Source organism: Mauremys mutica, chromosome 2 (assembly GCF_020497125.1).
Source record: "Mauremys mutica isolate MM-2020 ecotype Southern chromosome 2, ASM2049712v1, whole genome shotgun sequence".
Lineage (NCBI taxonomy): Eukaryota > Metazoa > Chordata > Testudines > Geoemydidae > Mauremys > Mauremys mutica.
This window is the reverse complement of record NC_059073.1, coordinates 212,079,508-212,098,111: the sequence shown is the minus strand read 5'-3', so window position 1 is coordinate 212,098,111 and position 18,604 is coordinate 212,079,508. Positions and strand designations below refer to the sequence as shown.

The 18,604-nt window shown below is 37.6% G+C and overlaps 1 protein-coding gene across 7 annotated transcripts in view; it reads left to right on the top strand.

Annotated features, from left to right (window-relative positions):
• The window catches only part of TRAK1 (trafficking kinesin protein 1), a 130,007-nt gene that overhangs the window by 96,907 nt on the left and 14,496 nt on the right, over window positions 1-18,604 (top strand). For 4 of the 7 annotated variants that reach the window (XM_045003887.1, XM_045003885.1, XM_045003891.1 and 1 more), the window contains 8 exons: window positions 1,046-1,124; window positions 3,090-3,220; window positions 3,907-3,981; window positions 4,543-4,680; window positions 5,975-6,051; window positions 8,699-8,935; window positions 9,591-9,907; window positions 14,533-14,748. In XM_045003887.1, coding sequence (XP_044859822.1) covers window positions 1,046-1,124; window positions 3,090-3,220; window positions 3,907-3,981; window positions 4,543-4,680; window positions 5,975-6,051; window positions 8,699-8,935; window positions 9,591-9,907; window positions 14,533-14,748 — 1,270 coding nt within the window. Of the gene's footprint in view, window positions 1-1,045; window positions 1,125-3,089; window positions 3,221-3,906; window positions 3,982-4,542; window positions 4,681-5,974; window positions 6,052-8,698; window positions 8,936-9,590; window positions 9,908-14,532; window positions 14,863-18,604 lie in introns of all 7 variants that reach the window. The other 3 variants (XM_045003886.1, XM_045003884.1, XM_045003888.1) reach the window with 1 other exon arrangement.

Genomic DNA, 18,604 nt, shown 5'->3' with positions numbered 1-18,604 from the left:
AACAAAAGAAGTATTAGAACATGGCTGACCCTTGCTGTACCTGCAGGTTGGCATAGGATCCTTAACCCATACCAGTGTGAGCAATAGGCACAAATGTCTTACCTAAGTATAGAGAGAGGCAGTATTACCTTAAACTCTAAATGGCCTTAATTTGTGGGTTTCAAGTCAGGCCTTTAACATTATTTTAACATTGTTTTTTGTGGATTCATCTTTTTCCTTTCATTTTGGGACTGTTCAAAAGAATAAAAAACATGTATGTGGGTTGATGGAGTCCGTCAGAGTTAATATATGTTCGTTGTGATGGCCATGTACCAGATAAATAATTACATTTGTGATTTTTCAATGCAGTTTTTTAACTTAAAATATTTGGGGATATGTTATAATTTGCGAACTCTCATTGGTGTTTAGACGAAATACCATTCCCAGATTCACAAATTAACTTTCCATCACAAATGTGTCACTCTTCTATAAAATATGTTTTGATCAAAATACAGTCTACTTCACCTTTACTATGAAAACACTCAGGGAAGTTAAGTAGTGTAAATATTATGTTGTGGGTATTGTGAGGGTAATTAAGATGGGCCTGGAAGTGAAAGTCTTCTGGCATCAGGGGTTATAAAAACACTTTACACTTAAGTCCAGTTGCGCATCCAATGCTTTGGATGAAATGTAAAATATAGTGTTTAATTTAAACATGTAATATCTTCATCTATTTTAGAGATCTCAAAACGTATCTGTTCCGAGTTGATCAATTTATACATTGTGTACTCCCTGCATGTGGTTATGGTCATCTTCATTCCTGTTAGAATAGTGACACCTAGTGGTGCAAATTTTTGCATCAAATCTGTGGGTGCTGAATGTTCATTTGGCCCCTCTTTTTAGAGGTTAAGGGGAGACCAGAGGAGTTGGGGTTTTCTCACTGTCTTCCTGGAGTTGCGATTTGAAAAAAGGATTTGCTTTTTTGAAGCAAATGGAAACACTACAACAGATTAGAAAACAACCAAGATGCTAATGTGCCATATTTTGATGTGGACCTTTTGAACAGGCCTGTCAGCTGAAGACTGAAACAATTACCTACGAAGAGAAAGAACAGCAGCTTGTAAATGACTGTGTGAAAGAGCTGAGTATGTCCTTTTTTTTTCTCCTTTTTCACATCTGACATTGTTGTCTTCAGTGTTATTGTAACCATGTGGATCTCAGGATATTAGAGAGATAAGGTGGGTGAGGTAATATCTTTTATTGGACCAACTTCTGTTAATGAGAGAGGCAAGCTTTTGAGCTACACAAAGCTCTTTCTCCGGTCTGGGAAAGGCACTGTTTTTGTTTTTAGCTGTGACACTCTGGATGCCTTTCCCAGATCTAAGGAACAGCACTGTGTAGCTCAAAAGCTTGCCTCTTATCACTAACAGAAGTGGGTCCGATAAAAGATATTACCTCATCCACCCTGTCCCTGTAATTATTGTGTTCAGCCACGTTTAGATTGAGCTGTAAATTCATACATTTAAATGAGTCATTTACCCTGTGGTCCTTCATTTCCTTACAAGTATTATCTGTCTCTCTTCTAAGACTGCTCATGAGAAGAGAAACAAAAGACTAAAAGTCCCTGCACTCTTGTCACTTTTCTACGTTTACTTTATGAAATAATGTGGGAGAAAGGCAGAGTCATCTTTCAGGCTGTCAGTTTTACATTTCATATTGGAATTACATCACTTAGACCACATTTAATGTCAAGATAATTCAGCTTTAAGTACAAGTCCTTGAACTAAAATGTAACATTAGAATATATCTACAGTATCCATATGGGCCATCAGTGAAGACATAATGATCAGGCATTGAAAGAGATGGAAACTTTCAGATGATTTATTAGTAGGCTTGGCAGAATTTGATTTTTTTTTATAGTTTCAGCGGATAATATTGATAACGTCAATGTAAACATTTTATCCATTTTAAATTTTCACAGTTGTGTGACATTATGGGTTTTAAGTTTTTGGGTTTTTTATTTAAATGTTCGGAGTTGGGAGTAAATTTGGGGGAGTCAGAATTATTTAATGGCATTGAGGTTAAAAAAAGTAAAGCTTTATGAACCATTAAACACAAACTGTCAACATCACATGTCAAAATATAAAAAGTAAATACAATTAAATCAAGAAATCAGACCTGTTTTTACTATTCATTCACTAGTCCATTTGTAACAAGCGTAATTCAAAGTCAAAATCACAAGATTCTGACTCTTAAGTTTTCAAGCAGCATTTTTCTTTCTTTGCCTGTCTGTAAATTTGGTTTATTGTCGATGAAAATATTTTTTCATTGGTATGTATGTGTACAGTGAAATGGACATTTACGTATAAAAGTCTAATCTTTCTAATCCTAATTAGGTACCAATGCACAACAGACAATTTAGGCTGAAAGAGAATGTGCATAACATTTTTTATTTAAAGATACTTTTCTTCCTCTTAGTGAGTGAGGGTAGGTGAATACATTAGCATTTCTTCCCTGTGGTTAACAAGAAAATACCAGTTCAGCTTTATTATGATATATGCAGAGGTAGCCAAAGTGCAGCTCATTGAGTGCTACAGTAGCTGCTTGAACTTGATGGAGCAGTGTATGGGACTTGCAGTTTCTCTGGGCCACACCTATGTATTATAGATGACAGCTGCTGCATTTTGTTCCATTTAATTTAAATTAAGTGCAGCCTTCAGGCTCCTGGCAGGCTGACAGTGTCGCCTCTGCTGGCAAAGTTTGGATGTTCCAGTGTTGCAGGACTATCTTCTCTAAATATGTTCTTACTTTTCGGTCAGTTAAAGCATCAGGCTCAAAGAACTTAAAACACAGCAGGAGTTGAACCATTATGATCGTCACTTTATGCATGAAATAAAACTATTTTCAGACATTATAAAACTTCTTGTATGAAGTTGAACTGGATCTCAATGCAGCATCAGTTCTCTATATTTTTAAATATTTTTGTTATTGTTAATGTCTCTTTGAGAAAGTGTCTTTCCACGTTTTGGAAAAAGATTCTGCTGCATTAAGCAACATTCTTCAAAATAGACAGTGGTCGCTGAGTTGTGATTGCTTCTCTCTTGTTAAAGGGGATGCAAACATCCAGATTTCCAGTATCTCGGAGGAGTTAGCAAAGAAAACTGAAGATGCTGCCCGGCAGCAGGAAGAGATCACTCATCTTCTTTCTCAGATAGTTGATCTACAGAAAAAGGCAAAATCTGTAAGCAATACTGTTTGTTACACCCCTCGGAAACTTTTCCTTTCTCTCCTATATGTGGCAGTCTTGTTTGACTTAAATCTCTTGCATGGTCATTTTTTAATGTAAAAAGCAGACCTGCCTTTAAGGTTTTTCTTATAGAAAGATATGGATGCCTGATTTACCCATTTCATATTAAATATAATGCATCAAAAGCAATGGTTAAATTCATCTTGAGTAATTAGAGGTGATATTCTGACATTGATTTCAGCAGGGTAGGATTTCACCATAGGTGTTTCAGATAGAGGATATCCATTGATTTCCCGGAGCCTAGATGTGAATTTGGGAGGAGAGAAATATTTTAATGCTGGATGCAGTCTCATGACCGTTTAGTCAATGCAGATACATATACACACCTCTACCCCTATATAACATAAATTCAGATATAACGCAGTAAATCAGCGCTCCGCGGGGATGGGGCTGCGGACTCCAGTGGATCAAAGCAAGTTAGATATAACATGGTTTCACCAATAATGCAGTAAGATTTTTTGGCTTCCGAGAACAGCGTTATATCGGGGTAGAGGTGTAATATAAATGTCCCGCTGGAAGGAGAGTGGGAGAATTTCACTATTCACATAATTAACAGTTGTCCTGGAAAAAAACATGTAATCATTGTATTAGTGTGTCTACCACTGTTTGGTATATTTCAGTGTGCAGTCGAAAATGAAGAACTTGTCCAGCATTTGGGAGCAGCTAAAGATGCCCAGCGTCAGCTCACAGCAGAAGTAAGTATCATGGGTAATACTAGAGTGATTTGGTAATAGGACAGCAGCTTTTCACTTCTAAATTACCAATTTAATCCAACCAAGACTGATAATGACAAAAAAAGCTTTTGGCCCCTCATGACTGGTCTATGTGAAATGAGTTCTTGGTCCCAGTCCATTTCTCAATGCAACAATGCATTCCTCTCAGACAGGTCCCTGTTCCCATAAACATATGTATCAGTGTGTCCGTGAGCACACACAATTGACATGAAGTGGCAGTCTTGTTAGCCATCTTGGGAAAACAAGAATTGAAATGGGGTAAGAGGTATAACTACCTTCTGCACCTGTCGTGGTTGGCACCTTTAGGTTATGGGTTAGGCCTATTAGCAGAGTGAGGGACAACCTGGGGAAATTTGCACTTTCCGTACTCACAAAGAACAATCCAAAATTTGCATATAAATACAGCATTTGTTCTCTTTTTAAACCGTTTCCCACCCCCAGTAGTTAGAGTAATTGTGGCACTTGCAGGGCAATTGTGCTGCCCACAGTGTGTAGGAATCTTTCTGACTATGCTTGTTACAGTTGCGGGAGCTGGAAGACAAGTATGCAGAGTGCATGGAAATGCTTCATGAGGCGCAGGAGGAGCTGAAGAACCTTCGGAACAAGACGATGCCAAATGCCATATCACGTCGCTACCACTCACTAGGCCTCTTCCCCATGGTGAGAAGATGTTTAAATGTGCTTGTACAGTGCCCCGCGTAATGGGTTTATGATCAGCGTGAAACCTCAAAGCGCTACAACAATACAAATAATGAAAAAAATACTACATAAAAATTTTTCAGAGCAATTTTGCCGTGTTACACTGGTATGGATCTCTGAAGTAATTCCATTGATGTCAGTGGCACAGATTTACCGAGTGACTGCAGTGAAGATGTGTGAGAGTTACACCAGTGTAACTAAGGAGCAGAATCTGGCTCTCTGTCATTTTCTCCATTTCTCACTGTTTCTCCATTTCCCACTATCGAGAGAGAGCAATAAAAAACTTCTTGTGACTAGAGCATCTTCGTACACACATAGAAGATCCCCAGTAAAGTTTGTAGTTTGCTTTTTTTACATTTCCTTTTTAATATCAAGTATGGGCCAATTTAAAACACATTTAAGATCCAGGTCTCCTCAAATACAATACTGGTTATTGTACAAATGCAGCTGGTAGCTTCTTGTGAAATGCATGAGTTAAGAAGGAATTGTATGCTTTGTTACATTTTTTTTTCCAAAGGATTAATTAGTCAGGGAAAAGAAAATCACTTAGGATGTTGGATGGTAAACATTTAATGGACTTGGGGACTTACTAGCATTTAACTAAGCAATAATAAAAATTTGGTCCATTTTAGGGAATTAGTGTCCAGCTGTAAAGACTTGATGGCCCAAAGTCCAGCCCAGAGCTTTTAAACACTGCTGAGGCACTAATAACCTTGGAGGTAGTCATTACGATTTTATAAGCAATACATTAAAAAAGAAAACCTATGAATATATTCTATTTTAGCGTGTGAAAGAAAAAGTGGGGGGGAAACCCCACCCACTCTACTATTAAATATGTAATGACTTGTACATGAAGGGAAGCATGATTTTATGCCAGAAATACAGGACTGGAAGTCAGGAGAGGTAGGTTCTGTTATCACCTAAACACATACATTTTCTTGGCATCTTTGAGAAAGTCATTTAACCTCTCTGTACCTCCATTTCCTCATCTCATCTTCTCTACCTTGCAGTGGCATTGTGATGCCATTTGCAATAATGTTTGTAAAGCACTCATCTGATGGTAGGCACTATAGAAGTACAAATAGTAATTATTATTTATTATTACATCGGCTATTCAGATTTTTTGATTAGTCTACCAACACTGAAATCTGTTTTTAATTTTAGAACTTCTTTTCTTGCTAGAAATCTAGAAATCTTACTAAATTGTGGGAATATTAATTTCATGATATGACAAGAGTTTGTTTGTTTTTGATAGGACTCTTTGGCAGCAGAGATAGAAGGATCAATGCGAAAAGAACTGCAACTGGATGAGCCAGACTCTCCTGACATAATGTAGGATCAATACAAGTGGTTCCTATATTCTGTTTAAAAAAAAGTTGATGCAGTTGATTGTATCCAAAATGTATTACCATTTGACAGAAGAATAATGACCCCAGGGTGAAATGAAGAATCTTTCTAAATCCAGTACCTAGTGGGACTGCTGTCCACATTACAAAAATTGTCATCGCTGTAGATGCTTGCTTGTTTTTCCAAGAAAAGACAGTAGGCCTGGAAGCTGAGCTGCCCTCTCATCCCTAGAGGTGGTTCCTCTAGATCAAGGTTGAGGAACATTGACATTGTGGTTTGGGGAAACTTTCACTGTTGTGGATAAAGGACTCTCATCTTCAATTTTGCTGTCTTACTTTTTTCAGTAGTGCTAAACCCATATTTTAAAAAGATAAATTTAAAAATAAAGCAGTCTTTTAGTGAAACATGGAGCCATCAAATCATTTTTTCTCCAGAAAGTATGCAGGCTGAAAGCATGACTTGTCAGCTGTGCCATGCATTTTGAATGGGTGTATTTAACATGTTTCCTCATTTTCCGGTTTCATTCTAAATGTGAAGTTTACAAGGGGTCCTGCTCTATAAGAGCCTTTTTAATACAAGAAATACAACCATGCCACATGATAGAACACTTTAGGTGACCTGACACATTATAATACAGTTTGGGCTTGCCTGTGTAGAGCTGATTTAAATTGTGTTAAAACCACTTTACAGATCTCTATAGGTCAGGTTAAAAGGTTGCAACATCCTTTGGTCTCGTCTACATAGGCAAGACCAAAGTGTTTAATAACACTGCCACCTGGCACTGTAAAATCTGCTATGTAAATTTGCCCTATGAGTTCTTGTAAACTTCTCTTTGTTGGTCTTGTGGAAGATGAGATTAAATAGCTAAATTGGAGGTTTGGATGGAAATGTTTGGTGTCTTGTCCATAATCATTGGGCAGGGACAGGAGTGGAAACCTATTGCCTGCTTGTTTTTTTGTAGGTCCCCCTGAAGGAAGGTATGACAAGATGTGATCTTTTAATGATACATTTCCCCCTGAAATGATTGCTTTAATTCTTATGTGATGGAAATGTGTATACTGAGACAGGGAGTGAAAGGGATAATCTTGAACTGTTACCCTAGTAGACTTGCCTGAGTAATGATTTGGGGTGAGTCACTTGGGCTCCTCTCTTCACTAGGGAGCAATAGCAGAAATTCCCATCAGTGTGCTCACTGATTGTGCATCTCAAGTGAGAGTCTTCATGCAGACAAGGCCTCATCGCATTCTGGTATTTTTTCCTCCCATATCCATTAAACCTGTTAAGAGTGGTAGCAGCAGTGATAATATATTTATCTAAAATTCCCAGCTGTAAACAAGATCTTGGTTTGAGGTGAGGTGAGTGCAGCACTATTGTTCATTCCAGAGCCTAAATCCATTGTAGACCAAGGTTGGTACTACCTGACAGAAAAGAAAAGGCCTTGTCAACTGATCTAAATTGTATATAATCTGCACCAAGTTTAAGCAGCCTACACTTTTATAAATAGGTGAGGTAATTTGAAGTAAACTAATGTTAATTAGGAGAACCTGATAGAACTGTATCCTGACTTAGCCTGAGCTTTCCAAAGAAGGGAGAGATAGTGGAAGATGAAGCCCTGATTCAACAGAACACTTAACTTCAAGTACTTTAAGTGCACTTTGAGTCTGGGCCTATAAGCACAAATGAAGCTTGAACAAAATGAAGCCATGTGTTTCTCATACAAACTCCATGGGACCTGATTTCCCCCCCACACACCGATGTAACTCCATTGAGGCCTGACTTACATTTGTCTGAATGAAAAGAGACTCAAGCTCCATTCGTATAGGTCAGACACTCCAAAAATAAGTTTGTAGGTCTTATTTAATGTACTTCTTCATCCACAGATTTTTACTGCATGTAATTAATGTTTTGTGCCACCACTACCAACCCCCTCCAGTTATTTGTCAGTGAAATATTATCTGTATTATCCACTCTCTTTACATTCCCTGTCTTGTATGTTTGCCCTTGTTAATAGTGAACAAAAAAATGGAAGCTGGGCGGGGGGGTGTGGAATGAAAGGAGGGGCTCCATAAGTGTGTAGTCTGAGTGCTGGTTGAACCATGCTGTGGGGCCTCTTGTGACATGCCACCTGCAGTAGAACAGGTTTATTTTTTTAATCTCTCAAAACTTCCCCCCTTATTTAACTCTTGAATGAAAACAGTTATAAAGTCAGGAGGACTATGGAAAAAGAGAGAGAGAACTTTAAAAGTAAGTCAGAATTGAAGCTTACCAGCCTTGACAGCATTTCTCTACTGACTTGCTACATCCTCTCCCTGCATATGAAATAAACTATTTAAAAAAAAGACAAGGTACAATAGGCCAAGACCTAATGTTTCAAAATTGAATTGTACTTCAGAATTTATGAGAGAATGTTACATGGTTTGGCTTGAATGTTGTTTTGGCACAAATCATGTTTTGGAAACTTGACTATTGCAAGTATCAGACCCAAAGTATGTTAGGAAAGGTGTCAAGACTGGATGTGTAACTGTGATATAATTGATCAATACTGAGCCATTCCTGTTTCTCTGATATTCAGAGTTTTAAGGCACAGTTTTTCTTGGTGTTGTGGTTACTGACTGTCCGTGTATTTTATCAGTCACCAGAAGCGGGTCTTTGAGACTGTGAGAAACATAAACCAGGTTGTCAAGCAGAGATCCCTGACTCCGTCTCCAATGAATATCCCAGGATCTAACCAGTCTTCTGCAATGAACTCAGTCATTTCTAGCTGTACCAGCACTCCACGTTCCAGTTTCTATGGGGGAGACATCTCCAACAATGTGATAGACAACAAGACCAATAGCATCATTCTAGAAACAGAATCCTCTGACGTTGGGTCAGTACTACCTAGCTAGGCTGCACTGTTGTTTTCTAATATATATGAGGCAGGCAAAGCATTTAAATGTTTCTCTCTCTTTCCTTTAAATCATTTGTCACAGTTAACATAATGGCCTACATTTTATAAAGTTACTAGATGGTGTGCATCAATGTTTGAGCACCCAACTTGAGACAGCATGATAAAGGGAGCCTGATTTTCAGTGCAACAGAATGAGGCATCTAAAATGACTAGTCACTTTTGAAAATGCAAGCTAACATTCTTAACAAATGACCAGTTTGAATTGACATGTGAGAGGTTTGTTCTACATGCAGTTACAGCGAACTCTCTTGATCCTAAAGAAGGTGACTTCTAAAAACTTGTAAGTAAAACTAGTCAGGGCCTTGCTTTTCATTCAGTATTTGTTTTTCCCCAGAATGCTTTACAACACAGAGCATACTTTCTAGTAAAATGCTTATTATTAAAACAGTTCCTAAAACAAGAATTGGAAACCATTTTAAAGACAAGTGTGTCCTCTCAGACTTCACTGTAAGATTAGCATATTTGAGATCTGACAAGTGTAAAACGGTGGTGGTGGTTGAATGCCTGGGAAATAGTAGATGAATTTTAAGCTGTTTTAGGCTTTTTTCTTTCTTTTTTTTCCTGTTGTATTTAGAAATGAAGACAAGAATAAGAAGCCTGGAACTCCAGGGACACCTGGTTCTAGTGACTTGGAGACAGCTCTTCGAAGGCTGTCCCTTCGGCGAGAGAATTACCTCTTAGAGCGGAGGTTCTTTGAAGAAGAGCAGGAAAGGAAGTTGCGGGAACTGGCGGAGAAGGGTGAACTCCATAGTGGTTCCATTACACCAACAGAAAGCATCATGTCATTGGGAACTCACTCCAGGTTTTCAGAATTCACTGGATATTCAGGAATGTCCATCAGCAGTCGCTCCTACCTGCCAGAGAAGCTTCAGATTGTGAAGCCCCTTGAAGGTGAAAATAAAGGGCCTCGGCCTTTATCTGTTCTTCTTAGTGACTCTCTGTGGTCTCTTATCCATCACCGGAAAGCAGGAAATCTCTGTAATACGTACTCTTTTTACTTTAGAGATAGTCATCCTCGTTGTTGGTTTGAACTCTTTTAAAACTAAAATAAATTTCCCCATAAGCCTTAAAAGAAGGTTAATTGCATAAAAACATAAATCACACCACATAGAGTATAGTCAAGAACACATAGTTCAAAAATACTTCAGTAGAGCCAACATATAACTGAACTGAATACTACTACTAAAGTTTCATGCATATCATGTACGCATAGAGTATTGGGGTGTTGCAGGGGAGTTGTGACAGTATCTAAATTTATCAGAGCAGACCTGGGGAGCATCAGACCCAGTCCTGAAAACAGGTATGCATGTTAATATTTTTATTCTCACGAGTAGTCCTGTTGGTTTTGATGGAACTGCTGACATGAGTAAGTAAGTGTTTGCAGGATTGAGTCTCAACTTTTTTACCTCTGGGCCTGAATTCAAAAACTGTAAAGGCTTTGTTCTCACATGTAAATGACTTGTTAGATCTCAGCCAAGCTACTTATATTTCTCCCCATCAAAAAACAAAGCAAGGTAATTGGTGGTCTGTACTCAGGACTAGAATATCAGTGTTGTTGCTTTTCATGGCTTAAAGCACGTTTCCATCGATTGTTGTGTGTGCCTGGCTCTATTGAATGCTTTCAGTTTTCATCAGCTGTTTTGCCATAGTGTGATTTCATGTGTGCAGTTATGTAAATCCTGTTAGGAGCCTCCCTTCTGCTTAGTGTTTTTGTGGTTTTTGTTTTTTACGGAACTGTACTATTTCATGGAATGGTCCATGCACATTTTAATTTCACCAGTGAACTTGCAGCATTTCCTTTAAAAATAAAATTAATGAATCTTCAAGCAGCGTTTCTCAGACAGAGCATTTCTCATGATTACGGTATTTTCAGTGGAGATAAAGCTTATTTTTTTCCGGGAAGAAATTGTCATGCTGCACCTGCTCAGATGACTCTATAGCTATAGTACTTAAGGTATCCTCTTTTTATGTGGTATCATTTCTGTTTCCATGATTGCTTTCATATAGTAACCATTTGAAGTTCTTGTATTGCTTTTAGAAAAGGGATGTTCAAACTTCACTTAACACATATATTGGTTGCTAACATTGTAATAGGTTTCTGTCATCCAGCTATATCCTTGCTTTTTCCTTCAATAAACTCTTTCAGTCTTCATGATCTTTCTATCTGTCTGTCTTTTTAATTTTCTCAGACTTGCTCCATGTTCTTCTTTGAGAGGGAGCATGCCGTGAGGGGAGCAGGGAAGGGGTATTGTTCTTACCAGATCATTGTCTTTCCGTTGAAATTTCTTGAATGTTTTCAGCACATTTTTCACAGTCCATTAGTAACGTGCTTATATCTCTGTCCATTTTCTAAGTTTAATTATATACCATCTTTTAAAAAATAAGTGATTGGGATTCCACCTACCATTCAGATTAGATTCTTCTCCTTTACATTTTTTTCTTTAAATTTGGAAAAAAACATAGATCATTATTTTGGAGCAAATAAGTATTGAATATTTTTTCCCTGCCTAACATAAGTGTAATTCACTATATCTTTACCGAATTTTGTTATTCAGTAGTTATTAGTGTGTTTTTTTCTTAAGGGTATATGTACCATAGAAATCCAAACAAATTACAGTCAATGCTTTGTTAATCACTTCAAATTTAGGTGATTTCTATTCCTTTGAAACAATGTTGTAAATCATAGTAAAAGAAATAGTGGATTACACTTAGTGGTGAAGACATTATTCCCATTCTCCTCTTCCCTTTAATCAGGTGTGGTTAAAAAGGGAAAAGTGGCTTTGTTACAGGTTTAGACAATAGTGGGGCTATCTCTTTGCATTGCATCAGATTGTTTGGTTTTGGTTCATCTTTTTTTTTTTCCTTAATCCAGTTTCCTTAGTTTTCTGTATCCATAGCATCTTGCACCATAAGTGCCACAAATCCACTGAGAATGTGCATTCATGGCTCTGTCATTCATTATCCATCCATCAGTGATGGCACCTCCATGGTGTTTTCCTGGCTTCCCCTGGCCCACGCAGTACATAGATCAAATTGCTTCTCAGCTTTGATCTTCCCCAATAAATCCGTGAACAGTTACGGATGTGAATAAAGCAAATAAAATTTCAGTTCTCCTCAGTGATTCTGCAGCCTAATTGTTCTACTCCATAGTTCCACTTCCTCTGATTTTCCTTCTGATAATTTATAATTTACAAGAATTTGGTGTAGCAGATGCTTCTTAAAGCAGCACTGCTTTCCACGCTTTTGAATGACGGATTGGTCTTAAAACAATTTTCTGCATTTGCAATAATTTTTCAAGAAAAAAATTGAATCCAGAACATTATTACTTTTCACTTTTTTAAAAAACGTATAATGAAGAAGATACAACATAACACTGTGTAGCACATCACAATGCAGATGTAGCTGAAACTTCCTCCTGTGTGCAGTGAAGTTTACCTGGCTTTGACTTTTGCGATCTGAAATATGCTGTGATATTATACATTGCAAATAGAAACACGAGGGTTTGGAATGAAAGTAAAGTTGTCGGGGGTGAATATATCACCATGGCAAAGATCTCATTTTGCCCACTGACTGCTTTCTTTCTACAATGTTGCTACAAGATGTGGATTTTGGTGAGGTCTGAAGTGAAACGGGTATTTCTCTTCAAAAGTTTGAACATAAGGAGTGAATAGGAGTCAAGGAGTCAACCTGTATAGAAATGTACAATAGCATGTACAGAGAGATTTTGGTTTCTGTCATTTGCTTTCTGAAACATCCTGTAGGGTGTTTGTGGCTTTTGATAAAAAACACACCAATATTTGAACCTCTGTTATCCATCTCTTGCAATAGAATCTGCACAAAGATAAACTTATGTGGAACAGCACAGTAATAAGTATTGGGTAGAAAATGTTACTTTTCTTTGTCCATAAACTATTTATTTTCAAATGGTCACATTCACCCTAGTGCAGAGGGCCGCCCCAAGGCCAGTGTGCAATTTAGATCTGATGTAGTCCATCAAACAAGAGACTTAGCTAGAGCATAAGCATTTTGCTGGCCCTCTGTACCAGGGTCAGTTTAATCCAACATGTGTATCTTTGTCAGTACTGCAATACTTGAATGATTCTATTATTGATTTTCTGTGATATAAGCTGAAAATGTTGATTTCAAAACACAGTGGGCTAGATTCATTCCTGGGACAACTCATTTATTTCAGTAGTGCTAAACCAAGAATAAATAATGGCCCATTCTTTTTACATTCACTATTCCCAAAAGTCCATTTACTATCCAAAATATATTTTATGTAGTTTGTTATTATTGATGTAAAGTAATAATTTATTCTGTGGGTATTTTCAGACACATGACATTAATTTATCTAAGACAACCCCTCCACAATATTATAGTCTGCTAGGTTTTTCATGTAGAAAACCAAGTAACTGAAAATTGATAGTCTCAAGTACCACCTGGAAACCAAACACACTATTTATTGCACTGTATCACATTGAATAAACATCATGTTCTGGTAAGAAGAATTGAATAATTTTCTTGCTTGTGTGAACAGGAATGTTCTCAAGTATGTCACCAGCATGGGATCTGAAGCAAATTACCTCCATTTTTTTCTAGACATTATAAAAGAGTAATTGATGTAGGCTGATCAGAGTACAGCTTGAGTTCTTGGATTTTGTTGTAGGGTTTAATCCTACTTCCAATGAAATCAGTGATAAATCGTCCACTGATTTCAGGGGGTGCAGGACCAGGTCCATAACCAGAACTCCTGGACTGATGTGTATGCTGATGAATTGCTCTTGCTGGCTCATTGTCTCATGTTTCATTGCTCTCCTTTTAAAATTTACCTTTTTCACACTCAAAATGTTACTTCCCAGGGATGAAATTGCAGGTATAGTAGAGTAGGCTTATGTACTAGTGCATTCCAGTAGTATAGAGGCTCAGATAGAGGCTGTAAAAATACCTAGAACCGATAAACAAATCATTAGTGTTTTCTTCCTTCCTTTAAACTTGAATTGATATAATTTTCTAGCATCCTCTATATAATTGTTCTCCTTCCATTAGTCACCAGTAGTAAATTCTAGTGTGTGTTGATATCAACCTTCTTAGGGCAGAAATCTTTGGTGTCCATTTTTCTGACTTTGCCCATTTTGGTAATTAGTATGCTATTTAAATGTATATTCTCTTCAATTCTGTATGGTTAGTCCCAGAGTGCATGCTCTGAAAGGAGCATGCCACTACCTACCCTCTTTACAATATGGAAGATTTGGCCCACTGGCTTTGTCTAGTGTTTATGTCAATGCTTTATTTGGTTGTTTTGGGACAATCTAAAAGCCATAATTCTGTGGTGTTGTACAATCCTCTAAATACAAGAACTAAAGACCAAATCCTGGAAGCATGGAGCAAATGGCAAAGCTTCAGTGGGACGAGGATTGAACCCTAGATGAGTGAAATGAGAATATCCAGATGTTCAGCTGAGAGAAATACTCAGGCTTGCTTGCTGATTTTGTTTTGTTTTTTTCTTCCTCTTAAAGGTTCAGCCACTCTGCATCATTGGCAGCAGCTAGCTCAGCCTCACCTGGGGGGAATCTTAGACCCAAGGCCTGGGGTTGTCACTAAGGGCTTCAGAACTCTGGACCTCGACCTGGATGAAGTGTATTGCCTTAATGATTATGAAGAAGATGAGACAGGTGACATTTCTTACAAGGGCCTAACTACCTCGACGCCAATTCAGCACACACAGACCTCAGGTGAGAGGTCACAAGCACAAGTGACTGTTTCAGACAGCAAGAATAATCCAAGCCAGTCTCAGGCTTTCACAGAGGAGATGCAGGAGTCCACGACTGCCGATGATGAGGGGTCTGGTGAGGGAACCTCATTAAGTCCAGTAAAATTGACATCTTTACAGGATATTGATTACTGGGCTGTTCTCACATCTTTCCAGAGCATCATCCATAGTGTCACTTTGTGTGTAGCTTCTGCACATTAGTGCGTGTGGTAATTAAAATATGCCCAGTCTAACAATAGTTCAAAATGTTTTTCTTTAACAAATCTTCTAATTTCTTTTAAATTTTTTAAGGCACATGGTTAACTTTTCCTTTTTAGTTCGATAAGAGAAGGCTGCTAAAAAGAAGTGGTTCATTCAAATGATTAAAAGAGAGACTGGAGTTTTGTGATATGTATATGTACACACACACACACACACTATATATATATATATATATATATATATATATATATATAGATATATATATATATATATGTATAGATATATACACACACACACTGCATTCTATGTGTCTATATAATATTTTTCTAGACGTTCAAAAAGGATAATGCCACATTCCTTTAATTCTTGTTTAGAAAAAGCTGGATTCTATAAGGCTAAATGTTGAAAAAAGTGCATCTAAGTTATATTTGTGAAACCAATAGATGTGTCTTCACTTAAAATTAAGCAAAGGAATTCTCCAAATTGAGTGTCCAATTACCTTAAATACTCATTTCTTAAAATTTAGCCCATAAAGATTTTTGTCATCCCACTAAGAATTAAAGGTATTTCGTATGTGGAAGATACAGTAATCACATCTGATTTTCCTTACAAACACCAGTTTTTCCCTTCCACTAAACCACTCCCAGATTCTATCCTTGGGACTGAAAGCAACAATGAATACGTTAAATGACTCAAAATACTGTTTCATACACTGGACATTGTGAGCCATGTCACAGTTTGTGGCTACACAGAGGTTACAAATTGTCTTGCAATGTAGGTGTATTGAAATTTATCTTAAAACAGATTTAAGTTTGGAAGGAAAGAGTAATTTTGTATCTGACACTTCACTTGTTTTATGGTTTCATATTAATCATTATTCTTTATCAGTGACAAACCCAGCCAATACTGAGGTTTCCATGAGAACTAATTCGTGTATATCTAGTCATTTTTACGAATTCCATCTCCAACTCCTCCAAATGGCACAGCTTTCGGTATAGCCTGTTCTGTCCTACGGTGGAGGACCTAATGGCATCAGTGGATCATCAGTGGATCACAGCAGTCACTCTGGGTCTCATTCAAGTGAAGGGGTGAGAGATTGCAGCATCCTTTTTTTCTGCATTGGAATGATTCATCACTTTGGAAGCTACCAACTACCTCTTATGCTGTTAGATGACTGGAATGCAGACTTTACATTGCCAACACGTTGTCATTATTGTACTATTGTTATAGAGCCTTATAACCACTCCCATCTCTTAACAAATGTGGATGAAACACGAAGCTGATGTCAGGTGAAGCTTTGGTATGACTCCTCATGCTTCTTAGAGCATATCTGTCTGACCTCAGCAATCATGAGTTATACATCTTCTACCACAGTTTCCTTTTCAAGAAAAAGAAATTGCTGGAGAAAAAGCTCCTGCAATGAGGCAGAGGTAAACCCTGAAAGACTGGATAAGGAATGTCTTGTGTAAGCAAGAGGGTTATAACAGGCACTGTGGTTCCTTAATGAAAGGGCCTGATGAACATTCACTTACCTGCAGCAATTAAAGAGATACTCCCATGCTGGGGAAACTCCCAAACAGATCAGTTTACAGTGAAAAGTGCCCTTAAAGTAAATATTTACTTACAGCTGTTCATATTTGAAATGTAGAGTACTCAATCAGTGTTTATCTTTTAGGGACAGTCACTGCAGAAGGATTTATTGGGAGGAATTTATAATATTTTTTTCTACTTTGCTGTTCTGTATTTAAATATTGGCAAAACTGCTTTTCTCAACTTCTTTTCTTCTTGTCTGATCTTGCAGTGAAATCAAATGCTGATTTTTATTTATTTTTGACCTTCCATTCATTTTCATTCCATCAGAGTGTACAGCAATGTCACAAAAACAAGGCTGATTTCATTACAAGATCAAGCAAGTGGAGAAGGTAGGCTGTCAGGGAATAAACTCTTCTCTAAGAACGCATGACTGAATTAAAAGCAAAGGGAGTATAGAAAGTAATCTGGACGATCACATTTCATTTTGTGGAAAAACTCAAGTTTTTTCCATTGTGGAAGCTCCACTTTAGGAGATGTTTGAAGCAAGAAAATACCTTCCTTACAATGCATCTTGGCAGGCCATAAAAATACTACAACTCCTGGAAATAAGCCCTTACAGGATCATATGCAATAGTAGGATCTTCTTAGCCTTTTGGCCAAGTGTCAATTCATCATATATTGTATGTCTACTTCTGAGAATTACATACTTCCCTGCAAGACTGTGATAGGTCTTGTCTACCTCCAAGAACCACATCCTTCCATCAGATGGTTGTGAGGAACATTTCCAGTTTACATCTTTATGGACAGCTAACATGAGCTGCTATGACTGTTTTGTGCGGCCTGCTGATGAGCACTTACAATGAGCATTCTCTTTAAGCGCTAATAGCTAGGTTCAAGAGCGCAAATAAGGCTGATGCTTTCTGGTAGTGCTGAAGATGTCTTATGGCCAAAAAAAAGGACAGTGCAATTTGCCTCCTATCTGGATGATGGGTTGGGACATAAATCTCTGCTGACTAAAAGGTGACATCTTTGTTTTTAAGATTTTTCTCTCAAGGTTTGAGAACTGCAGCAAATGTAAATGCTTTGAATAACTTCGGCACACAGGACTGGAGTAATACTCGTGGTCATGGTATTAAGATTTTTCAGTACAAATTGAGCCCCTGACCCTGCAATTTGCAATATATGGATGAACTGATGTGCTCACAGAGCACTCCAGGTTACATGTGGGCACAGCCTTCTGCATTGTAAATTGCACAATCAGATTCTCTGTGAAATATGTATTCTCTAACATGGAGATTTTCAACATAATTGAAATAGTGAGGATATTAAAGGGGTACTCTCAAGTTAAAGCCCATACATTTTAAAAAATAGCCTTATATGTGCCAGTAATACCTGAGATTATTAAAACTGAAAGCACTTAAACGTCTATTTTTTTTCACCTTTTATACTGTTTCTTTCCTTTTAAAAAAAAAACATTCATTGTACCAGACTAATCAGTTTCAGTTTGTAGTTAGATTGTCTGGTTCAGGTACACGGACAATGCTCTTTCACTGAAAATTCAGAACCACTAAAGAATGTTTCATTGAAATAAAGCTGATTAGAAGTGCTCTATACTGCATATACTGTAAATAATTGGTTAATAGGAAAAGTGCCAGTAGATGGCATTCAAGAATATGTAGCATAGTTCCTGGGATAAGTAACTTGTGCAAAAAATCACATTAAATATATTTCTGTACATTCTTTATTAAAAGCCTCATTTTGGGTCTAAAGGTTGACAGAATCCTTTTACGAGACAGAAGGCATTTTCAGATGGAGACTTCCTTACATAGGCCCTATGCTAGCAAATGACTTAATATACTTTAAGTATGTAAATAGTGAGTAGTATGCAGTTAACAGGACTACTTATTATTAAAGTTAAGTGCATATTTAACTGTAGGCTGATTCAGAGTCATAGGGATTGATCCTGCAGCTCTTCATTTGCATGAGCTCCAGGGCCGGCTCCAGGCACCAGCTGAGCAAGCTTGTGCTTGGGGCGGCAGATTCTATGGGGCGGCATTTTTTGTTGTTGTTCGCTGCTCTGGCCG